Source organism: Mus caroli, chromosome 1 (assembly GCF_900094665.2).
Source record: "Mus caroli chromosome 1, CAROLI_EIJ_v1.1, whole genome shotgun sequence".
Taxonomy (NCBI): Eukaryota; Metazoa; Chordata; class Mammalia; order Rodentia; family Muridae; genus Mus; species Mus caroli.
Window position 1 is genome coordinate 151,271,411 of NC_034570.1, and position 26,747 is coordinate 151,298,157.

At 38.2% G+C, this 26,747-nt stretch overlaps 1 protein-coding gene across 2 annotated transcripts in view; it reads right to left on the bottom strand.

Moving 5' to 3' along the window:
* The window catches only part of Rabgap1l (RAB GTPase activating protein 1 like), a 551,913-nt gene that overhangs the window by 421,925 nt on the left and 103,241 nt on the right, over window positions 1-26,747 (bottom strand). For both annotated transcript variants that reach the window (XM_021173796.2, XM_021173811.2), the window contains exon 11: window positions 26,251-26,392. In XM_021173796.2, the coding sequence (XP_021029455.1) occupies window positions 26,251-26,392 (142 nt within the window). The remainder of the gene's footprint in view (window positions 1-26,250; window positions 26,393-26,747) is intronic.

Sequence of the window (26,747 nt, forward strand, 5' to 3'; positions counted from 1 at the left end):
GAGAGAGAGAGAGAGAGAGAGAGAGAGAGAGAGAGAGAGAAAGAGAATAATGTTTCCATGAAAACAACTAAATTTATGCTAAGTCTCTTCCTCTCTCCTGATACCTGTTTTAAGTGCTGCAACTATGTCTTAATTAGTAGAGCTTTGTTTCTGCTGCATTTGTAGAATAGCCATAAATATGCAATAACTTGGGAGAAAAACAACAGAAAGAGAAAGATGGGCAATCAGATAATGTCCCTTAAAACATGCAAGTGCTCAAGTTTGGGTACTGTAACTCATGAGAAGAGCATTTTTCCTTTTGATTAATATGAAACCAAAACAGGAAAAACAAACAAACAAACAAAAAAAAAACTTGCAGGAAATCTGTTTCTGGTTCCTAGGAACACAGAGATGAACCTGACTGGAGTCCATCCACCTGGCCAATATTTAATTAAAGCTTGCTTCAAATCTGGCTTTAATTTGTGGTGGTAGTCTTATTCTCAATTAATAGGATTAACATTTTCTGGAGGCTCCAGCAAGATTCAGACCACCCAATTGTAAAGCGGGACCTTCACTCTGGAACTCCAGGGCTAAGAGTCTGCTTTACAAGGCAAATGCCTTTGGACCAAGGCTCAAAGGCTACATTTAGATTCATGAACTATCAGGGTGAGATGCTGTAATGAGAAAAGCATAAACATATACAGAGCTCTCATGGTCTTGTTCTGTTCTGTGGAATCCTTATCTGAGACATGGAGGAGGTTCAACAGGACCCCAACATTCTCCTGTCCTGGGTAAATAGTGAGACATCATCTACCCTCCTAGTTCTAGTTGTTTGGAAAGTTTTGTCTGTTTTGTCCAGAAAGTTTGGTCTGTCTGTTTTGTTCTTAGAAAGTTTTGTCGATTTTGTTTACTTGTTTGGGTCTGTTTGCTGTTTCTGCTGCCACCAGTCACCAACCACCACCACTACTATGACAGCTTTTATGGCTGGGGCTCACAAATTATCTCTAAGCTCTTCTGTCAATTAATTCAAGATAGCCACCATCTTGATTAAAGGTGAGCATGTGTGTACTAGCTGGTTTTGTGTCAACTTGTCACAAGCTGGAGCTATCACAGAGAAAGGACCTCCTTGAGGAAATACCTCTATAAGATCCAGCTGTAAGGCATTTTCTCAATTAGTGATCAAGGGGGAAGGCCCATTGTGGGTGGTACCATCCCTGGGCTGGTAGTCTTGCATTCTATAAGAAAGCAGGCTGAGCAAGCCAGAGGAAGCAAGCCAGTAAAGAACATCCCTCCATGGCCTCTGCTTCCTGACCTGTTTGAGTTCCAGTCCTGACTTCCTCTGGTGATGAACAGCAATGTGGAAGTGTAAGCTGAATAAACCCTTTCCTCCCCAACTTGCTTCTTGGTCATGATGTTTTGTGCAGGAATAGAAACCCTGACTAACGCAATGTGGAATGAGACAACCAAGGAGGCAACAAAAGTTCCCCAAGATACATAGGATTAGGAGAGATTTTTGTATAATAATTCTTGTTATAAAAATAAAGCTTATAAAAAATAAAATTTAAAAACAATGGTTGTTTAATAAACTATTATAACTGCACCTCCATGCATTTATACACAAGAATGTACCTTATACTGGCAACCAAGCTTTGTAACAAGAGAGTCACCCAGGTGACACTGGTTTTAAAGATATGAAAGGATCACGGAGGACAGCTGAGGATTGCCAGTGTGTGACAAGGCTGAAGTTCCTAAAGAGAGTCCAGTTTCAAAGGGGGACCCTAGCAGTTTTGGAAATGCTGGTGCCCTGTGATAATCATCAGAAATATCAGCTGTAATAAAATGGAGCTGGCTGGGACCAAGAAGACAAGACTATGCATTCTGCCCAGGGTGGGGCCAGACAAGTAACCTAAACCCTAGAGTATTATAAATGATTTCTACATATTAAGCACTGAATTGTTTGCACTGTTGGGAGCTTGTTTTTGCCCTATTCAAATTGGGGGTGTGCCCTACATTTTTCCTTCTTGAAGTAAAAAGTTATCTTATTTTTGATATTGCAGGAACACTCAGTTGGAAGATTTTAAACATAATTAAAAGGACATTTTCAAGTTTTACAGAAAATTTAAATTTAAAAAATATTTTTTAAAAGAAGAGCTTTTAAAAGTATTTAAATTTATAAGGCTATGAGATTTTTAAATTTATAAGATTTTTTATTATGACATTTTTACTAATATGTAATCGTGATAAATAAATAACATGCTAAGGATTTAGAGCCACAGCTATGAACACTATACACTACAATACCAGAGGCTGGGGTATTCCTATCTTATGATACAGCAAGACAATGACGTAAGTCTGGCAAATGGCTTTGAGCAGCTGTTCGAAACCTATGGGTTGTGACCCTTTGGGAATCAAAAGACCCGTCCACTGGGATAGCCTAGTGTACATGTCAGATACTTACATTGCAATTCATAACAGTGGCAGAATTGAAGTTGTGAATAACAATGACAATGATTTTATGGTTAGGGGTCTCCACAACACATGGAACTGTACTGAATATCTGTAACATTATGAAGGCTGAGAACCACTGGCCTAGAGAATGGTTCTCTTTACCTAAGGTCTATTCAAGCTTAAGAATAAATGTCTGGTTCAAATTTTGTTAAGCGTTAGCTATTTTGATAAACTGGGACATATAAGAAACTGTTCTATTCTGTAACCGTGTTCTATAAAATGATCAGGACAGTTCCTAGTCTCTCTATGGACTGTGTTTATGAGTTAAAGTTTTGTTTTGATATTTAAAAAGCTTCAATTCAGAAACTGTTACATTTTTAAGTCTAAAACTAACAGAGATAAAGTTATACATTTCTAATCTTATAAAAGCGGCAAACTTATTATAAACTATTAAAGATAATTAAGACATGGAAGTTAATGGTAAATCATGTTATAAATGATCAAACTCTTTGATGTGTTCAGAACCAGACTCATAGTCATAATAAATATTATTTAGAATTAATTACAGAAAAAAGCTTTATTCAGCCTCCTGTATTTCTTATAAGACTAGGCCTAAAATAAATAACTAAAACAAGTAAGTTTGTTTAGCTCAGATACACTGTATATGCAATGTCTTCAAACTTCCCAGACATCTGCTGAATGATGCTGCTCTGAATGCTGCTCTAGATCCTCTGCCTCAAACTTCGAGGCAGACCACGGGAGCCTGGGATGAGCATCTGGGTAATGGGTAAATCTCCATTACACAGGCCATTTGGCTCACACTTCCTTCTCAGAGCTCTCAGGTCACTGACTCCTAGCTTTGTCAGCTGACAGTAACAGGTAACCAGGTTTTTCCAAAAGGTGTTAGTTCATTTCTTATGGAAAAACCAGGCCTTGCTTTTTTTCTACAACTACTGGGTCTCTTGACTATCCTAAGTAATAACTATCCATGTCTCTGGTAAATGATTACGTGGAAAGAAAAAGGATTAAAATCTAAGCAAGTTCTGAGAGTCTCAGAAAGTGTTCTAGGATGCATAAAGGTCTGAAGATACGAAAGCTTAAGTTGTAAGGGTATAAAACCTCAAGTTTTAAGGGTCATGATCTAGGATATGTTAAAAATAGAAAATGTTTCAGATTTCTTTCCCCTTCTGTGCTATTGTTACACTATGATTTCAAAAGTTCAAGATTTTAACATTGATTAGCATTCTTACAAGCTTGTAGAACACCAATTGCTATTATCAGTCACAAACACAACATTTTAATTTCCTTTGGTTGTCTTCTAAGTATAAACTTAAAGGTGCTATTCATTGGGCTAAAAATACCTCTGCCCAGTCTGCATATCTAGCTCTCTAGGAAAAAAATGTGCATGCTTTTTAACCCAAAGTCATAGCTTTTGCTATATGACTCAAAGGCATGAGTCTACTCCAGCTGGTTTCTAGATGCCCTTTATTTATTTTATTTATATGAGCACACTGTCGTTGCCTTCAGACTCACCAGAAAAGGGCAGTGGATTTCATTACAGATGGTTGTGAGCCACCATGTGGTTGCTGGGAATTGAACTCAGGACCTCTGGAAGAGCAGTTGTTGTAACACCCAAATTACTGATACTAGAGAGACTTCAGTGTTGTGTGCAGACAGTTTGCCTCTGCATTCCCTGCCCCCTTGTCAGAGCTCCCATCCTCCCTCCATCCCGAGACAAGCACAATAAGCAGACAGCTGGTTTCTGTGCAGCATCTTCCTACAGCAAGCCTGGGGATTTCTCTCCCTTCCCTGGGACTCAGGGTCACTCCCCTAAAGTTAAAATGGCACCACCCATAAAACTCCCCCTTAATGAGGACATTCTGAGAAGACAGAGAGAGAGAGACATCCTCCCTGCCTTTGTGTCTCCAAACACCAACACTCCTCCTGACAAGCAGCAGAACTCTCCATGTGTCTGTCCCTGAGACCTTAGAGAAATAACAAGCTCAAGGAAGGCTAGGGCCTCAAGTTTAAATCATGGAGAAAAGGTAATCAGAGGTCAGGTCACAGACAGTTATGACGGCCATAAAATTAGTCCCAGAACAGACACCCATTAACCCCGCCCCCACTTCAGTACCTTTCCACCAAATGATTACAGCCCTCTACTCCCCTTTTCTGTGAACATTTACGGGATTCCTAACTATACTGTATATAATCCAGTGTTTTCTGGACTCAGGGTCACTTTCCAGCATTCACACAGTAAGTTTGAGGCAGACGATCCAAATTCAAACTTAAAAAATAAAAGACTCTTTTGCCAGTTGCAGTAGATTTCACAATTCTTGGGCTCATCTGGGTTTCCCATGGACTCGGGGCACAACACAGTCAGTGCTCTTAACCACTTAGCCATCTCTCCAGCCCCTGCTTTTTCTACAATGTGAATTTCGGTATAATTGCAGTATCAATAATATATCTAAACCCTCTATCTCTTTTGTAAACTAAAAAGTCATGTAAGCTTCAGAAGTAAAGGGAGTCTTAAGAATTAGACCTACCTATTATAGGAAAAGAGACTCCAGATAAGTATAGCCTAAGTTTCCCCATCTGCTTATTCTTGAGAGTAGGCTCTCTCTCCTGGTCTTGGGACTTCTCCTCTCCCTTAATTACTAGGACTATGGGCCTGAAAGTTCCAAATGTAAGATCTTCCTTTAATTTCCTGAACTTTAACTTCTTTACCTAGTCTATATCTGTCTTGGCAGATTTTCATTTGGCTAACAGATACCATCCAAGAATTGTGGACTACAAATGATTGCAAGCCCTGGAAGTGCTGAGGCTGATGTGCACCAGCCCAGCAGATGTGATTGCTCCCTGTCTCTTCAGCTGGGTCAGCGAACCAGATGCTTCTGGTAAATGCCCCATTGCCTGAATTCCCTCCCAACCTTGACTAGCATTCTAGTTTTCCTGGGTTCTGACAACAATGTCTTAGTTTCAGCAGGAAGTAGTTAACAGAAGAGAGTTCATTCCTCAACAGCCTAGAATGCTATATCAAAGGGAAGCTCCCTGACATAAGGAAAATAATGGCTACCTATCGTGCCATTTATTATTTATTATTCATGCCTATTTTTCACAATAAGTACAAGGCTAAAGGAAGGGCACTCCTGGAAGATTAACAGAAAGAACATATATTAATAACTAAGAAAAGATTATTTTTAGATATATCATTCAAAGAAAGACTTCTTTAATGTAGCCAATTAATTAGAAGGAAAAAAAGAAGTTGGAGGTAATAAGAAGCCAAATTATGTGAGAGCAGAAAGCAGCAGCTCACATTTAACCACCAGTATCTACAGGGTAAGATGCTTACGTTTTCTAAAATAGAGATCAAGCTCTTCTGGTTAGTTCATAGTGTTGTTCCACCTATAGGGTTGCAGACCCCTTCAGCTCCTTGGGTACTTTCTCTAGCTCCTCCATTGGGGACCCTGTGTTCCATCTTATAGATGACAGTGAGCATCCACTTCTGTATTTGCCAGGCACTGGCCCAACCTCACTCAAGACAGCTATCTCAGGGTCCTTTCAGCAAAATCTTGCTGGCATGTGCAATAGTGTCTGATTTTTATACAATTCTGTTCCAAAATACACACCATTAGAAAGAAACCATATTGAGTCACTGAGCAAATTAGATAATTAAAATGATAAAGACAAAGTAATTATCTACATGCATCTGTATGTACATACACAAGGAAAGGAAAAGTGATCAAAAAGGAGAAAGAGATGTATAAATGTTAACATAGAATCAGGCAGGCTGCTGGCTAAGGTGAAGGTGGGGAAGGGAGTGGCATCAAGTCTTACTCAGATCTGAACCTTGTGAACTGCAATAATGATGGTGTGGCAAGATATACCCACTGGTACAACACTGACATACATATTATGTGGGTAACCAACCTATTTCTGGTTGTATCTAAGATCTCCTCTACAGGCAGAAACATATTCTTCATACTGTAAATTTGGTCAAGAAACTACAGTTGGGGAGTTCACATTTGCAAGGGGTGAACCTATTATTTTTCTGCCAAATGGACAAAGTATCATACTGACCTCTAAATTCATAGCTTTCTACCTATAGATTAGTGCATATCTCATATTTTATCATAGATTTCATTGTGCAGTGGACAGGGGTTAACACAGAAATTCACATAGAATAAGTGTAGTGGTCATGAATGGGACCTCTATGTCACAGTGTTCCCAATGCTCAGGGACTATCATTAAAGAAGTAGTAGAAAGATTTTAAGAACCAGAAGCTGAGAAAAACTAAAATGAAACAAAATTCTCTGGACATGGCAGGATGACTGTACTCATAAACTCAGAGAAGCTGTGGTCACTTCCACAGGACATATATAGAGTCAAGCTAGTCAGTATTCCAGCATGGATGAGGAAAGGGTGCACAAGCCTCCATCTAACTGAGGAGCAAGGGACAGTTTATAGCTTATGTGGGAGGCAAGGTTAGTTTTCTTTAATGCTGTGTCCCCTGATAGGTCTACTACATTCCAGTGGATGGCCCACAGCCAGAATTATACTGAAAGCACAAACTGGGACTCCATAACTTATTGAAGTTTTAAAAAAGCACATGACATTAGGGTTTAGGGAGCTGAGGGTGGATCTGAGAAAAGCGGGAAAGAAAGTAGGAGTGGATCTGATCCAGATATTTTCTATGAAATTCTCAAAGAGTTAGTAAAAAATATTTGCTAAAGTTTCTATGAGATAAGAGGGAGAGGGGTGTAAAGTCTGGAGGAAATGGGCTCTACTTCTACAGAGATCACTGGGTGAACATCACAATGCTAGGCAAGAGAAACAGATTTGAGCATTCTTTAATATTAAATATCTAGTATAATAAAGACTTTATTATTCAAAGAGTTCAATAAACACTACAACTATGAAAGAAGTAGAAAACTGATTTTGTGAGTGAAATTTAAGATTTGAGCAGAATGGAGAGGATTTAACTGAGATGATGAAGGTTAATAATACAGAGGGAGAAGAAAGGAGGAACAATAAACACCAGTAAGGAGATTTGAAAAGGCCACAGAGAAACATATTACCTTATGTTTACTGAGATATATATAATGCATATATGTGTACATGTGCCTATATAATTTGAATGAAGTTACATCATTTAGGGTAATAATGCTCCCAACAAGAGCTACAGAAAAATCCAACAGAAACACTAATACCAGGCAAGGGATAATCCCTTCAAGCTGCTGTTAAGTAGAACTAAAGAGACCCCCAAAATAATATATATGCTATTGCTGCTGTCCTTGATTGCCTCCCAGAACTTGAAGGTAAATACCTAATACTGAATACATCATACATTTCAGCTACAGAACTAGGGAGTAATTGAGCTGGAACTGACAAGGAAGTCTCCTTCCTGAGAAGTAGCTCTCATGGAGATGCTATGCACCCTGCCAAGGTATTAAGGTTACCAACAGTCCTGCTCAGCTCTAAATCTTATGAATCACAGCAATGACAAGCATAGCAGGATAACCCCAAAGGTGCAATAGTTACGTATCTTTAGAGTAACTAACTACTGTCTACTTGAACTTAAGGTACACTCAATAGGAAGTAACTTATGTCTGTTATCATGAATCTAGCCAGCTACCCATTCCTGCTAAGATCACATACCCTAGAGGACAATTTACTATTATCACTTACCTAACCCAATATAATTCCTAACTACATTCTAAATACTTATTCTTATATGCATAGTGAGAGTAGTTCTTACCTCTAACTGAAGAAGCTTGTAGCAAACAGAAACATTACAGAGAACAACTGACAATCCCAAATGATATGTCTACAACACAACCCCAATGCCTAAGGCTAAGTGAACATCATGTAAGAGAGGGAAGCAAAACTGTAATTGCCAGAGGACTGTGGTATCCACGGGTAGTTTGCTATATATGCCAGGGAAACTGCACCCATGAAATCTCAGCAATATAGCTACTTAAACAAGAACCTCACAATGATAGTAGTTGGCCAGTATGGATGGGGAAAAAAAATCACACAAGCCTCTACCCCTACATGAAGAGGTATGGGCAATTAATAGTTTTTCAGAAAGGTAGTCAATTTTCTACAGGCATAAGCCCTAACCCTTGACAAATTATGTGACCCCCAAGTGTTCAGTCCTAAACAAATACATATATGAACACTAAATAGACTCAGCAAATTGTGTTTATGCATTGTATGTGTGCATGTGTGTATTACAATAATTTAAGAAGAGTTCGTGAATTTGAAAGTATAAGAGGAATATGGAGGAAGGTGCCAGGGGAAGAGTGAGATTGGAAATGATACAAATAGAATACTCATGTATGAAAGTCAAAAAAGAAAGGAAGGAAAGAAGGAAGGGAGGGAGGGAGAGAGGGGGAGGGAAGGAGGGAGAGAGAGACAGAGAGACAGAGAGAGAGAGAGACAGAGAGACAGAGACAGAGACACCAAGATTTCAGCTGAAAATAAAATGAATCAGACCTAGGAAGATTTGAGGAGAAAAGTACCATTTTTGTGGCTCAGTTAAGTATTCTCAAAATCACATAAAACAACAATTAGTTCACTGTGCAATGGTCTGCAAATCTGCCTGACTTCCTCTGCCTCTTCCAGTCCTCATGGAATTCTTCACTTCATGAAAATTTTTGACAACTGGTAAGCTGTGAATAATCTCTGATGGGCAAAATAAGAAGATCAACATTTTTAGCTACAACAATTTATATCAACTGCCTTCTTAATATTTCCATTTGAAAACTCTTAATTTAAAAACAAAACTCTCAATTTTCTTCCCATACTGGTATTTTCCCAATTTCCTTCCATTTTCATAAGTTACATATCACACCCCTAACTCAGTTAAATTATCCTCCAAACCTACAGTTAGAGTGGCATTTAAAACCACAAATCTAATCTGTGCTTTCCCTAACTTAAAACTCTTTCAGAGTTTGGAAATACAAGTGAACTGAAAACAACAGCATCCCTCCTTGCTGTGGCCTACAGAATGTCCCACCCAATGCTGATGGACACCATTCACTCCCTAGGCTGCCCCTACTCTTAAGTCATCCGTCTTCCTCTATCATCTTTAAACACATCATACAGTTTTGCCTTGGAGCCTCTGTACTGTTCTCTTCTGAAATGTTCTCTCACCCTCTTATGTATGACTTCCTCCTGTCACTCAGATCTCAATTTAAAAGCCACCTCCTCTGAGAAACTTTTTGATGAACACCCAGGCTAAAATAGATACTGAGACACACTACCAATGAACCGATTTTAATTGTCTGAATGGAACATTAGTTCTTGATATTTCTCATCCTATCATCATACTCCCACTGAAAAAGCAGAATTATTTGTGTCAGAAGATTCAAGCTCATCCTCAGAGTTCAGAGTTGCAGAGTCCTTTCTGCAAGGATTCACAGGATTCTGAACAGTCACCCACACAGCTAAGAGTTACTACAGAGAAAGAATACAAAGCAAAACCACCACAGACCTAGGTATAAGAAGTGAGGTTATGGGGGGAAAAAAGAAAAAAAAAGTTTACATGTGCATCTAAAAGTCTACTCCTAACACAGACACACAAAACATAATTATCCAACAATTAATCGCTTACATGGACAGTATGTTGTCTACTAGTGAAGTTTGTGATAAATCCAGATCTACAGTATTTTTGAAATTGATTTTAGTACTTGTTTTTTGCATTTGCATGTGTGTTTATCTGCTCATGTATGAGGGTGTTTACAGAATCAGAAGAGAAGTCAGATCCCCCAGGGGATGGAGGTGGTTTAAGATGCCTGGTGTTAGTACCGAGAACAGAACTTCAGAACTTCTGTTCCTTTCCAAGAGCAGCATTTTTTTCTTAGATATTTTCTTTATTTATATTTCACATGCTATCCCGAAAGTCCCCTATACTCTCCCCCTGCCCTGCTCTCCTACCCACTTACTCACTCCCACTTCTTGGCCTTGGTGTTCCCCTGTACTGGGGCATATAAAGTTTGCAAGACCAAGGGGCCTCTCTTCCCAATGATGGCTGACTAGGCCATCTGCAAGAGCAGCATTTTTTAATTAAAAAATTCATACAATATGATACATTCCCATGTCCCAAGTGCTCTTAGATTCTTTCTACCTCCCTGTCCACTGAATTTTATGTTTTCTCTCTCACACACTTTTCAAAACAAAATGAAAATACAAAACAAAAATAAAAAGATGCAAAAACACAAATGAAAATGAAAATCAAAACAGGCAAGCAAAAGACAAAAATGAAACAAAATGACCAAACAAAGCAAAATGGAATGATAAGCCCACAAAAATATCATTGAGTTCATTTTGTGCTGACCAACTTCTCCGGGGCCGGAGGCATACCCTGGACTGTGGCTGGTATCTCCAGAGACATTCCATTGGAGAAAACGGATTTTCCCTTTGCCAGAAGATTATCAAGTCCAGACAGGACTTCATGTCCACTACCTCTCTCAGTTCTTACAACTAAGAGCAAAAGAACAGCAAACCTCTTAACTGATGAGCCATCTCTCCAGCCAGGGAGTCTACAGTTTCTACTGGGGTTAGTCAGAAGAATGCCTCTGCCCAACACATGCCGACATTCCACAGTCAAGGGAAGAAAGGTGCTTGGTATAAACTGTACTGTTAGTTCAAACATTTCAAGTTCAAAGAACCACCCTTAGCACTTACAAATTAATGAAAATCCTCTCAAAATCTAGATTCTCTGAAACCAGTCAAAGGACACTTTCACAAGCAGGCATTTCCAAAACAGCAGTCTGAAACCTGCTATATTAACTCCTTTATAAACACTTATTCCTTACTGCAGCGCCTATACTATTAGCAGATCGACAAAGCCAAAAAGATGTTGTTGTTTCCTAAATCTAACTTTCAAAAATATTTGTATTCATTAAGCAAACATTTACTTAACACTTACCACGACTCAGCAATGGGAACTCAAAAAGGAATAAAATACCATCTGCCCCTTAGGAACTCATACTCTAGAGCAAGAGAGATGAATAAACAAAGGCCGTATTTATAACACATTATTTTAAAATTCATTACCCTGGTTTTTTTTTAAAAAAATGATTAAAGCAAAATGGTGGGAGGTTAACCCTGTCTCCATGTGAAGGGAAGACTGCCTAGAAAAACAGAGAGGATGGAGACTCACTCTAGCTAGTGGTCTCTAAGGAAGCAGCACCTGGACTGAGTGCTAACAGGGAAAAACTCAGAACCATGCAGCTCGGGGGCCTTCATCTTCCAGCTGAGAGAGCCACTAACAAAGCAATTTAAGGAAAAGCTCTGAGTCCACAGGATACAGCAGGCACAGTGTGACTTCATTACAAACCCCCGATCTGGTTCCAGCTGGCTCCAGTTAACTCTTCACAGGTCATCTTTATAAAGTAGTCATGGTCTTGACACTATCACTTAATCTCAGGGTCTCAGTTTCCAGAAGCATAAATGAAATGGTTAGATATAACTAAATTCAAACATTATATACTAACTGAGTATAAATAATATCTAAGTTGTTAGCAGGCTTCTAGTTATAGAATTGAATGGTCTCAGCTCACTAACATTGTCCTGAATGTGACAGACGGTATATATAAAGAGAACCTGCTCTCCTTGGTGTTTTCATCTGACACTTCCTTTCCCAAGCCTGCAGACAGACATGTACTTGGGGCTCACAGATGCTATCAGCAATATCTGCCTCCAACTCAAACCCCAGGATGAGATTGATAATGGGTAAAAATTTTTGCCTTATCCAGCTTGCACAAAAATGAGGCAAGCATATGAGAAAGAAAAATTAAACAAAACCTAAGAAAATGTTTTATGAAGAAAAATGTTACAATATGCGAATAAGCTTTTACTTTCCTGGGGGGAAAAGGTAAAATGCTACCTCATGGTGCTGTGAGAAACAAATTAAAAATTCAAAAAATAAGTATTTCATACATACTTGTCATTATTATTAATAACTAGAAAGTAGATTAAGTGCTTTGTGAATCAGTTAATCTGTTTCCACAGTGGCAAGACGACCCATAGGATATTAAAAGGATTCTGCTTCAAGAGAAGGCAATCAGTAGATGGTCAAGGTCATTATCACATTTTACTCTGAATCCTAATCACTAGACTGGCAGCAAGAGAGGGTAAAGTGACCATGCAAGCACTCCTAGACACAGATCACTGAAGAACTCGGCTTTGCAGAACTGTAGACTTACTGCTGCTTATAAAGGGAGCTCACTTTACAAGATGGTCTGCAGACAGAAAATAATCCCAAGCATGAAGAGGTGGTCGATGATATCGCTGTGGTTAGCATCAAAGAAAGCAGGATGCAGAGACCACAAAAGTAAGCTACAAGTTCAACATGCATTTAGTCACCAGATGCACCAGATAGCAATGCTGACAAATACATGATCATTCTCCAGAACAATTACAGTTGAAGTATGATTAAAATCTCCCTGTTAGGTTATATGATGAATATATGTATGTGTATGTGTTTATGTGTATGTATAGGCATATACATATATGAATGTAATAAAAATTAGTGGAAAAAAAAAGGCCACGGATTTGAAGGAGATTGGTGAGAGGGTTTGGAGGGAAGAAAATGTTGGGAGAAATGTAATTAAATTATAATCTCAAAAAATAAATAGCTACAAGATCTGTCTGTCAAGCATAAATATATTTTAACTTATTACACAACACTAAGTAAGGCTGGTGCTGACAGAGCAGGAAGCAGGCCTATGTGAGCAATGGTCACAGAGCTAGCAAGACAAGCACTCAAACACCTGGAAGAAGGGAAAGCTTTCTGAAGGAAAACAATAGTCCCTTCCCCTCTGAAAGTATGGATTATCTCTGAGCTTCCTGGTTTTAATCTATCCACACTGAGAGAGAAGCCAACACAGTGTGCTTATCAGAGAAACAATCATGAAGTGAGTGTAAGAGGGGACAGAACTGATTTCTCGCCACTCCCCTTTCCTGGCTTCCTTTAAAAGTAGCCTGAATGCTTAACTCAACTATAGATACAGTCCAATACCACATTTCTGACAGATCAGGTCTTAAGATACTTAACACTTACAAAGAATACCTTAAAATTAATTTAGTAGCTCAAAACAGTATATCAACCTCACTAGCAGTAAGGGAACTATAAATGAAATGAGATGCTGGAGAGATGCATCAGCGGTTAAGAGCACTGACTCCTCTTCCAGAAAACCTGGGTTCAATTCCCAGCAACCAGATGGCAGCTCAAAACTGTCTGCAACTAAACATACATGCAAGCAAAAAACCAATGTACATCAAATAAATATATTATTTACAAAAAGATATGCTATATAGTATAAAGCAATGCACTAAAAGTGGAAAGGACTGATAGACTCTACTATTAAGGTATAACAGAAAAGGTGCTTATATACATTACTTACTGGGAGAGGCATAGGTTTGCAGTCTTTTAGGAGATAAATTTGGTATTACCTATCAAAAGCCAGTAGGTCCCAGGATATTATACATAAAGAAGGTTATTTTTGAAAAATACTTAATACTTTTGTAATAGCAAAGAAAAAATAATGTACATTGTTTATAGAATCCTGAAAAGATAACTGAAGAAATAATTTATGCCATATGCATGTCACAGAATACTATACAATTAAAGGATATGATAATTAGCTATGAGACTATTGCAAATAAATAAATAAATAGATAAATAGGAAACAAATGGAATTTACTATTAATTTAAAACTTGAACAATCCCCCCATTAGTCCTAGAAAGGGCATTTTATGTAACAAATGTTTCATTTCAGTTCATAATTGAAGGATTTCTTTCTTTTTCTTAATAAATGGTGATTTTTATTTTTTCATCATGATTCTTTTTTGATTTTGTTAATTTAAATATAATTATATAACTTCCTCCTGAAGCCCCTCCTAGTTAGTATCCCTTGACCTCTCCTGCTCCCTCCCAAGGAAATAGTAGTCTCTTTTTCTTTTATTATGGTTGTTACACACATACACATGTGCGTACGCACGCACACACACACACAAACACATGTATGCACAAATATATATATAAATAGAATCTACTCAACATGTTTTTGATGTTTGAGTATGTATGGTTTCAAGGCTGAACACTCTGCAATGTAAAACTAATAGCAGGCCCTGGAAGACACTAATTCTCCTCTCAGCAGTAGATAGTTACCCACAGAGCTTTGTGTAGGAGTGGACCCACAGAAATCTTCCCCAGCCCACATTACTATTTCCTGATGTTGGTATTCAAGAATTTCTAATAAAGACTCTATGTAGTATATGCTCTGAATAAAGCTATAAGAAAGGCAAGTATGCAGTCATTTTCTCTGTCCAAACTTAAAAGCATCAGTTCTGCTACCGCATATAGAACCGCATATAGAAATGTGAATATCAAAAGTTTACTAAATTTGACTTCCCTCTTGTATCTCATAGTTTCATCAATCTTATCTCTATCATGTCCTATAATAGTTATTGAAGGTACTGATAATGTAATTTATGTATTACATAATATATGTCTAAGACAAATTTGATTTTGATCTCACTTTTAAAATGTGCACAAACACCACATATACATACCATACATACATATACATGTGCAACTACATGCAAATTATAGAACATAAAATTTACACCAATTAACACAAAATGAAATACAGGCAGACACTAAGAAAAAAATCAAATAATCAGAAGTGTAATGATAAAATAAGGGCATTTAAAATTCATTTGTAGGCTGGCAATGTGTATCAACATGTAAAAGTGATTGCAACACAAAACTGATGAACTTGGATCCTTCAACCCCACAATGCAAGAGAACTCTACAAAGTCTCTCCCACCAAAACATATACAAATATAATACTCATATACACACTTTTTTCTCCTCTTCTCCCCGCCCTATCTCTATCTCTCTCATACACACATACACACAGAGACAAGTAACTTAAAAATTCAGTTCTTAAATTATTTTTGAAATATATATACAATATAAAAACTAATTATATTCATAATTTTACTATTAAGTTAAGCTTCATGCAGTGCATTTATAGTTTAAAAGATTTTCGAAAAGACTGGAGAACAGCTCAACAGTTATGAGCAATGGCTGCTCTTCCACAGGACCTGGGTTGGGTTGCCAGCATCCATATGGAGGCTCAATAAATTCCAGAGGATCCAACACCCTCTTCTGGTCTTTGTAGGCATCAGGCATACATATGATATGCAGACTTACATGCAGACAAAAAATAATAAACAAATAATTTTTAAATTAAAAATCAAATAAAAACATGTAGGCAGTATATTGAAAGCTATAGGCTCATGAAAGAAATTGATCAATGGGATTCAATATGCACAGGAATTAAAGCCAACCATAGACAAGTGCTGTGGGGAAGGAAGAGAGGAGGGGAGGGGAGAAGGGGAGAGGAGGGAAGGGGCAGGGATCAGGGGAGAAGGACAAACAAGTAACTCTAAGATTGTTTGAGAAAGTCTAAAGGAATCATGTTACCTTACTAACTGAATTACTCTTTTGGGGGGCAAAAGGTGCATGTGACACAGTGCTTGAGGAAGCCAGAAGAAGATGTCGAATCCCCAGGAGGTTGAGTTACTGGTGGCCGTGAACCACCACATGAGTGCTGGGAACTGAACTCAGGTCTCCTCTGGAAGAGCAATGAGCTCTCTCAACTGCTGAGCCATCTCTCCAGTCTTAGAATCACATTACCTTATATTTGCCTAATATTATGTGCCAGAAAGTATTTTATTAAGTAGATATATAAAGTATGCCTTAAAATAGAGTAAGGTTGGACTATAACAACTTGTATTCCATAATTTAGCATAGCTATTTTTATTTTTAAAATGTGAAACTAAAAAGCACAGGTAGGAAATTAATATTGAATACATGAGCTCAGTTGGAACAGGATTTAATCACAGTAACTATCCACTGGCTAAAACAGTTTTGTTGTTGTTGTTGGGGTTTTTGTTTTGTTAAAACAAACAAATAAACAAAAAACCATGTCTGGTAATTTGAAGAGAAGGTGAAAAGCCCAAAAGACATTCTTAATTAGTCTCACCACATTTAGGATTTAAGTGACTTGGCACTTAACTTCCACCATGATTTAAAATGTTTATTCCTACTAAAATATAAATAATAATTTTTTTTCTTACAGAAACTTAGAATCAAAATATAGTAAATATACAAATGTTTGAAGACTTAATTAATACATAAATCTGCCCCTTTGAGGACAATCCAATCTACTTGATCCTTTGAATATGGCTAACAGAGACAGGTATGACTCCGTCATCTTTTCCTGTCAATTAATGTTCTAAACTTAGTCTTTGTTTATTTCCAAGCTAGTATTACTATTTTAGGCTTTTATCTACTCAAATTAGATTTAGATATTAAGTGTACTTTATATATCTTACTTCCAGCTGGATCACGCTAACTCAAACTAGTCTTTACTGATAGTCGGACCTAGCTCAAAACCTTGAAGGCTCTGACAGGAGCCCACACAGTCCATGTTTCTTCCAGGCTCCCCACCAACTGCTGCCAACTTGCCTCTCCAATCTCACTCTGCCTCAGAGATGAATTTCAGATTCTGCTGGCATGTAAATCAGATTTCAATCTACCAAATTCAAAAATGTTGTCACTTAAATAAAACAAATAAGTTCTAAAGAATTTTCTACCAATTTTAAATGCCCACCCATGAAACAATACAACCATATCTATCCTATCTTTTGTGACTGAAATGAGGACTAACTAACTGAGTCAACAATGTAAAAAATGAGGAAAAAAAAAAAAACCTTCCAGCAAAGGGTACATACACTACGATTGAGAGAAACAGCATTTAACCTCTGGCTGTACAGCTAAGTAGTATAGAGATGTCACTTTTATAAACAGCTCTTTTTTTAATGTTTTCTATATGTTCTTGATTTGAATACAAAGAATTTTGGATTTGAAGCTCAAGGACAATTTTATTAAAGTTTCAGAGACAGGAAAGACAAGAAGGAAAAAATAGAACAGGCAAGCTGTAACTTGGTGATGGAGAAAAGAGAGAAAGCCATGCCTTTGAAGTCACAGTCCAGCATGTTCAGCAAGCAGCCACATGGCAGACAAGCAGCCACATGGCAGAAGGGGTGGAGGGGTACTTCAGAGAAAAAGAGTGAGAAAGCCCACAGTGTCAGGGGAAGCATGCCCAGGATCTAGAAAAAGAAACAGAAAAGGCTATACTTTTCTGAGTAACTCAAAAGAGCAGAGGGACTTAATAGCTTTGTGGCTGAGGCTCCCTAAGCAACTGCTACATCGAACAACTTTTGCTCCTGAAATGTGCTGGATGGTAACTGCTGTTGGGGACTCCCTTCTGTCTAATGAGACTAAGAATTAAGGGGCTACAAGAAAATAAACATCAGTGTTTGAGAGTATTTTGCTCTCTGGTTATGAGTCAATAATACATTGATCAGCTAATAGTCTTTAAAGTCAGGGGAAATTTAGTTTTAATTTTCACTAGCATATATCCATTGAACAAGATACTAGACTGCATTAGGACACCAATATATGACGTGGAAACTTAAGGGTTCTTTGGGAAGTCGACTGGATGGTGTTTTGCTGGGGCAAATACATAAAGGAACTGAAGTGGACCCAGGTAAAAAGCTAAGGCAGACTCATGAAGGAATGTTTCTCTCTGAAGCAGACACAGGAGAGAGGATGTTCTGCTTTTAAAGCAAGGAAGTGAAAGGACACATGATGGAGGATTCCTCTCTAACAACATGCATATATCGGTCTGCCTTACATTGCATAGTTGAGCTCCATTTCTTGGGACTCCACAGAAAGAAACAAACCAAAAAAATTCTGGTGGTGTGCTGCAGTTTCTGGCCACTTCTGTGAACTCGGGCTGACTGGCAGAGTGATGTCAGCTGAAACACGCACATACTGAGACAAGACACATGCTGAGACAAGTCCTGTAGAAGGCAAGTGATGTTTGGAGGGAGTTTAAAAAGGACTTGACAGACAGTGACAGAGGCTGAGCTTGGCTTGCTGGTAGAAGTAGCTGTGCAACTTTTGTTGGTCTGCCGCCTTCACCGATCTTTGCTTCCCTGAGAGAGGCATAGCTGAGAACTTGTGGCATTCCTGCTGGTCCCTCCTGTTGACTCCTGTGCCAAGGCTGAGACCTGGCTGTCTCTAATAGATAGTGCCACTGCTGTTGATTCCTGTTTGCTATCCAGACTCTACCAAACTAGGCTGCTGGTGTGTCTGTAAAGTGTTTGTGAGTGGATCGAGCTGCTGCTGCTAACCTGTGAACCAAACTGTCAATTTCCAGACAACACAGACAGGAGTTTCTCCAAAGAAACATTTCTAAACAGGTCCACTTCCCGCATATCCTTTCTTTTCCACTACCTCTGGTAGAAAGGGAGGTTAAAGCATTTAAGAACCATTATAAAAATAAGGTTTGAAAAATTAAAGTTACAATCATATGTGTGTATCATGCATTTTTATCACATGTATATGGCCATCCCATTATCCTCTCTTTTCTACCCTCACCCTTGCTTCTGATCCTTTTTTCTTCCCAACTAGTAGAGGGGAACTTTTTAAAAGACAATCATTTTATCTAAGTATGGTCGCACAGACCTAAAATCCCAGCATCTGGAAAGCAAAGACAGGAGGAGACCACAAGTTTGAAGGCCAAACTAGGATAAATGCTGGGATAAATAAATATTTCTCACCAAATACAGCAACAAACAGATTACAGGTTAACTAAAAGTAATGGATATATGTATCATATTTTTAATTTTTACTACACTTATTTTGTGCACACATACTGCAGCACAAGTGTGGAGATGAGAGAACACTTTTGTTGTAATCCTTGAGTTCTTTCTCTCCTTCTACCATGTGAGATCTGGAGTCAAACTCAGGGCCTGAGGTCTGGCATCAAGTGCAATAACTGAGCCATCTTATAAGCCGTGGGTATGTGTCTTAAGGACAGCAGACTAATATTTGTCAATCATTGCCTTTATGTAATTTCTCGTATGAAGCTAGTCAACAGCCAGCTCAGAGTTCAAACAATGAAAGGCAAGAGCACTGCAGTCAGCATCTATGGGATGCAGAGCAGTGGCAGGGAGCCTGACAGTCCCTGTAAGACTGTTGCAATGGACCTAACTTTCTGATAAGATTCCTGCATTCAAAGTAATTCCCTTTATCACACTTTTCGAACAGCATTAGATAAATATGCAAAGATACCTTAATTCATTTAACTTGAGATTTTTCCCGGAAAATTAAAAGCAATTTTAGTCACTCTGAACCTGTATCCCCTTTTAGTTAAATTACAGACTAAAGTGAGACAATATCGAGTGCCTTGAACTTCCACTTTTGCTTTGACAGGCAAATTGTTGAAAATAATTAAATAAAAGAGTACTCCAATTCCCCCAGCAGGCAGACATTTCTATGCCACCTCCAGCTCTAACTTTTGATGTGTGTGCTGACAGGAATGTCAATTACTGAACTAATAATACAGTGTATTGAAAATGCATGAACGCCTATCTATAAAAGAAAAGAAACTATTACTTCCTACTCTGTGACTTTTGTAGTTTTACAGAGGTGATATCTGATAGATTTTTCAAAAGACAAGGTAATATCTCAGTCAAAAACTGTCAAGAACAGAAGAGAAAAATTTAAAGAAAAATATATATAATGTTTTATATATATTCTAATAGTATATGATCATGAGAAATTGGAATTTTCAATATACATTTTTCATACTTTACAATCCAATTCTACAAATTCTACCTTTATTTCTCTTTCCTAGTACTGAGTACAGAGACATTGTGAGATATTGCTATTAATTATTCAATTTTTTATTTTTATTACTTATAGTACTGAGCAGGCAAGAACTCATTGAAAAACTAGCATTTAAAAAAAAATAGGCTGACAAGAGGGCAGAGAGAGAACAACATGGCTATCTGGGATTTTTACAAAAATCTAAGCCAAGCAAAGGTAAGTTCCACAGAGCACAGGCAAAGGTATCTGCTGTGCTGGAAACGAACAATCTAAGTTTGACTTTAAAGTATTTCATTCTAGTTTCATCCCTAACCACATGTGCTCACTTTGCTTTTAAAGCATCTATTCCCTGTTTGTTAAACTACACATCACCAGAGTTCCCTCTCCTGCCATTTTGTGCATTCATTCCTCTATTTATTTATCTGCTTGCTATTTATCATCTAATAAGTTTTACTGAGATTCTATTTGCTAGGTCTTGTGGGAAGCTCAATTAGGAGTGTGTCATACTATTAAGACAAATAATATATTTCTTAGCTTTCATTAAACTTAGCAGAGAAGCCAGAGCCAACTACTACAGTGTACATAATCATGCTTTGTTAAGCTTCAGTTTCCAGGCTTAAAAAGTAAAGCACCAGGTATAGAGACGTTTCCTGAACACATTCACAGTGGCATTGTATTCCGTCTCAAAGATGAAAGAAATTATGGCATTTTGTAGGAAAATAGACAAGCTAAAGACCATCATGTTAAGTGAAGTGAGATAGACTCAGAGATTCAAACATTCTATGTCCTCTCGTATATAGAATCTGGATTAAAAAATACATGATGGTAGACTGGATTCTATTCAGGAAGAAGAATGGATCAGAGGGAGAGGGGAAGGGGGCAGGAGAAAATACTGGGAGGGTGAGTGTGATAATGCTACACTGTATACATATATGAAAATATTACAATGAATCAATTATTATGTATAACTAATATATTTTATTATATAATACACAATTAAAGACATTTTAAAGGAAAAAAACAATCTAAGTTTGACTCCTGGAAACCTTGTGCTGGAAAGAGAACCTACTCCTACAACTTATCTTCTGATACTCCAGGTTCCATATGCCTATATCTATGTATCTATAACATATGGGTATCCGTGCACAAATGCAGAGAGAGAGGGAGGCAGAGGCAGAGATAGACAAGAGAGACAGAGAGGTAAGACATAGACAAAACAGACAGAGAGAGAGTGAGTCAATTAAAAATAATAACAAGGGATAAATAGTGAATGGACAAGTGTAAAATTTCTGAGGTAGAAAGTGGTGGAAAACTAAATCAAAAAGGTAAAAATAGAATTGTGAGCCATAATAAGAGAATTTTTGCTAAATAAAGTGAGAAACAAACATTTCTGGTTCACCCTCACAAAGGGTCTCACTATGTATGTAGCCCTGGATGGCCTGGCACTTCCTGGAAACAGACCTGCCTCAATCTCACAGAAATCCACTTGTCTCTCCCTCCCAAGTGCTAGGATAGATTAAAGGCATGAACCACTATGCCAGACCTAGAAACACCAATTCTTCTAAGTGAAGTAATACAACCCACTTCAAAAGGATAGTTGATATGAAGGACACAGACTAAAGAAGACAAATCAAAGAGGGCCAAAGTAATATTGGAGTCTTCATTACCAGATTCCAAGTTTAAGAGTTCCTTCCATCTTTTAATAAGGGAAGAATGAAGACTAGTCTGTATGATAGTCATTCACAGTATCTGGGGAAAGGGTACTCATACATAACAGGAAAGAATGAAGAAAACCACTGGACATAATTCAGGTAACAGCACTCTATTGCTCATGTTGAGCATGGAGATGTGAAATTGGTCAAACCCTTTCTGTTATCTCCTGGAAGTCGATAGTCCTACATAAGTACAGAGCTTGCTAAACCACCCCTACACATGGACGTTCCTACAGTTCCACCTACTTCTGAGATCTTGGTCAATCTATGATTTTCAACCAGAATTCCCATTGTGTTGCTATAAAAATTATAACTATTATTCCCAACAATGCTTCAGAAACAATGTTTTTCCATATTCTGTTCCCATGAAATAAGTCATTTCCAGTATCAAAAGTTATGCAGGTTTGGAGTTTTGTTTCCATCAGTATCATAAGAATAAATCAGTATTGGGGATGTGCAGGTATATTCTTTGGAGCTACATTATCAGAGTCCACTATAATAAATCTCTACAAAGTTCAATAGTTTTTCTACTGAACAGACTGGGCACCATCTTTTGGTAACTTTCCAAAGTCCTGAAATGGCTCTTTCTGACAATTTTATCTACTTTTATTTGCAAAATTCTTCCTTAGTCTCTCTACACTAAGTACATTTTAAATATCATTTGTCTGAGTAACTTACTAAAAAATGTCATAGAAAATATTTGGAAACATTTCTAAGTACAGGCACTTCTGCTATACTAAAATTACTGTTTTGTTTTAGCTGTTAACACACCTCAGTTGAAAGGCTCACTCAGGTGGACGTCAGTGGCAGAAGCCGGCTAAGTAGACGAAGCATTATATAAGCATTAATAAAGACACAGAAGCAAGTCAGGAGCCTATGCTTAAGAATTAGGTGTGCGAATTCCTTTTCATTTTCAGCTTTCCCTGTCCAACTACAAAGACAGCAAAGTCTCTTGTATCCTAATAATGCCCTCAGCCAGCCAGAATGATCTAGTGTTTTTAGTTCAATGTATTCATCAAGTTTCTTCAAACAGTTCTCCCTAAGCTCTATCTACTCTTCAACCCAAAACAAGGCCCATTCTTCACTTTCTTTGAATAACTCTCACAGAGACCAGGGACTTTTTTAAATATCCAAATACAATGTTCAGGTTTGAGATCTTACCCTAAGAGTATTCCTGTCCCATAAGACAATGGAGAGTACTATCTGCTTCAGATCCTCCCTTGGATTGTTCAGATCCAAGGATTGTTCAAACTAGGAAATCTACAATACTATTATCTAGAATACACAACTTTCTTATCTTATCTTATTTTTCTTTCAAGAAATGAAAAATAGCATTCTACCTGGTTGGTGGTTTAAAGGAGAACGCTTCATTTCCTGTTTCATAAAGTCCCATGGGTTTCACCCTGAGTGAGGTAACCCAGACACAAAAGGACATACATGGTATATACTCACTAATAAGTGAATTATTAGCCAAAAGGTACAGAATACCTAGGCTACAACCCACAGACTGTAAGCTGAAAGGTCAAAGTGAGGATGCTTCAATCCCACTTAGAAGGAAGAAGAAACTAATCATGGGAGGCAGAGGGAGGGAGGAACCTGGGTGGGAGATGGGAAGGGAGGGGAACAGGGGAGCAGCTCAGATATGAGGGGGTGGGGTAGGTGAGAAGCCTGGAGGGCCAGCAGAATGAGTTGAAATATGCAGCCTCAGGGGGCAGGGGTGGGGGATGAGGGGGTTCCTTTAGGAAGCACCAGATACCTGGGGGTGAGAGACTCTCAGGACTCAAGGAGAGGGTAACCTTAGCCAAAAGGCCCAACTGTGAGGAGAGGGAACTCCAATAGACAGAGCCTTGAGTGGAGAAATGGGGTTACCAACCCATGGTCAAAATTTCTGACCCAGAATTGTTCTTGTCTAAAAGAACTGCAAGGACAAAAATGGAGAAGAGACTGAGGGAAAGGGGGTCCAGTGACTGGCCCAACTTAGGACCCATCTCATGCGGAGTCAAGAGGACCACTAAGGCCTGACACTACTACTGATGTTATGATATACTTACAGACTGTCCTCTGAGAGCCCCTACCAGCAGCTGACTGAGACAGACACAGATACTTACACCCACCATTACACTGAGGTCGGGAACCCCTGTAGTTGAATAGGGGAAGGACTGAAGAAAGTGAAGGAGAGGGTGACCCCATAAGAAGACTAACAGTCTCAACTAGCCTAGACCTCGGAGAGCTCCCAGACACTTGGCCACCAACCAGACAGCATACAGGAGCTGGTCCAAGGCCCCAGCACATATATAGCAGAGGACTGGTCTGGCCTCAGTGCGAGAAGTGCCTAATCCTATAGAGACTTGAGGCCCCAGTGGGGAAGGAATATCCTCTCAGAGACAGCGGAAAGGAGGAATGGGATAAGGAACTGTGGGAGGGGAGACCAGGAAGGGGAGCAACAGCTAGATTGTAAATAAATAAAATGATAATAAAAATAAATAAATAAAAACAAAATAAATATGATATATATAATTTTATATTTCTGTAAAGCTGGACAATTAAAAACAAAATGACCTTGAAAAAAACAGAAACAACAACAAAAAGATTGGATTTTAAGAAACAAAAAAGCTGACCAGACCAGTAAGGTATAGCCAAATTGAATGAATAATTAAACATATCCTAAGAAAGAAAAACCAAGAGAGGTCCACACTGAATTTTACTAAGCCTTTACAGAAAAGAAAAAAAAAAAAATCAACCCCAAGTCTAAACTACTCCTCAAATTGAAGGAGTACATCAAACTCAAGCTATGAGGACACCATTGCCTTGACACAAAATCACTGCAACAGTTTAAACAAATAGAAGCCAATAAATGCGCTAGACAAAGATGATAAAACTTCAATAATAGCAAAGCCAACTCAGTAGCACAGTAAAGGGGGTAACCGACTATACACAAGTAGAATCATCTCCAGAACCAACAACTATGTGTACCATCACATTAATAACAGAACAGACAAAATTGGCAAAATCATTTCAACAGATGAAAATTTTAAAAAAACAACACACAAATAAAAAAGGCAAATTAGTGGTTGCCAGGGGCCAGGACTAAAGAGAAATGAGGAGTAACTTATTAGGTAATAGCTTTTAGGAGTGATGGTTTCTCAACAATGTTAACACATATGCTTTTGAATGACTGATTCTGTTATGGACATTTCCCATAGTTCTTAAAAGTTGCTTATAAATTTTGGTAACTTGTCAGATGTGACAGAGTAACATAGTAGAAGTAAACAGCCTGCATCAGATGTCAGCACTGCCATTTGCAGCCAAGTGACCCAAGCAAGTGGCTTGTGTTCTCTGTGTATATGTTCACGCCTAAAGCCAACTTAATTAAAGCATGTGTGCAATTAAAATCCTATTAACTCAGTTGACGGATTAGAAGCAGAAGGATGCCTCACATGTAGTGAACAATAATTCCCAGTCAATATTATATTGCCGTCAAAATGATATAAATAGATATAAAGAAACAATTTTAAGATTTTTTCAAATATGATATTAATATAGAAATCAGGTTGTCTGCAAAGATGGATCCTCTGTTAAGACCACTTGCTGCTCTTGCACAGGATCACCTACTGCTCACTTCAGATAGCTTACAACCATCTATGACTACAACTCCAGGGATCTGACACCTCTCCCAGCCTCCATGGACATACACATGTGTGGATATTCATACATAAATAAGAACAAAATAAAAATCTTTTAAAAGGAAAAGAGAAATTTGCTGTTAGCAAACCCCATACTGGAAGCAACCTTTGTTAGCACTAAGACCTGTCACTCTAGTCCTAGTAGCAATGAAAAGTGTCATGCCTCCAGCCAGACGACGTAAAAGGCTTCTGAACATTTCTCTGCAGCATTTGTATATTACATAGATAAGATAATGTGCTCTTTCAGAAGTGAGCAGTAGAGACTACAGCAACAACAAAGTCAGCTTAGAACTGCCAAGTGACAAAGATAAGCAGAAGATTACCACTGAAATTCTAAAAATACTTCAGAGAATTTGAAACTTCTCATTAAATACTTCAGAAATACTGGAAATCAAATAGAAAGCAAACTAGCACAGCAATATTGTCAAATGTAAACAGCTGCTTAAGTGGCACTGGGGTCTGGGCAACCAAACAACCAAATGAACCAAATCTCCTCTGCATGTCAAAAAAAAAAAAAAAAAAAATCTACCGTAAGTGTGTCTGAGACTAGGAATGACATGACTCAAGCCCTCAGCATGAGAGTATGTGTGCACACACAGCACGTTTGAAGATGCTAAGAAAGCATCTGTTTAAATGCATGAACTGAATACACTCAACTTCTTACCCTCTTCTGCTTCATCCTCCTGTGGTGACATTGGGCCCCCAGCACTAGTAGGGGTAATGGGCTCCTCCTTGTCAGATTCTCTCTGCAGACTCACCACTTCATATATTGCATCTCCAGCACTGCTGTGGCCTTTTCCCTCAGACTGAAACAATAAAACCATATATTTGAATATTAGAAATACAAAGAGAATAAAATTATATAGCAATAGTTCATTAAAATCCACTAAAATGAAAAGCAAAACATTTATCTAGACCATGTCTGAATTTGAGAAAATTTTTTTCAATTTTTTATTAGATATTTTCTTCATTTACATTTCAAATGCTATCCTGAAAATTCCCTATATCCTCCCCCTGCCCTGCTCCCCTACCCACTCACTATCGCTTCCTGGCCCTGTCATTCCGCTGTACTGGGGCATATAAAGTTTGTAAGACCAAGGGGCCTCTCTTCCCAGTGATGGCCGACTAGGCCATCTTCTGCTACATATGCAGCTAGAGACA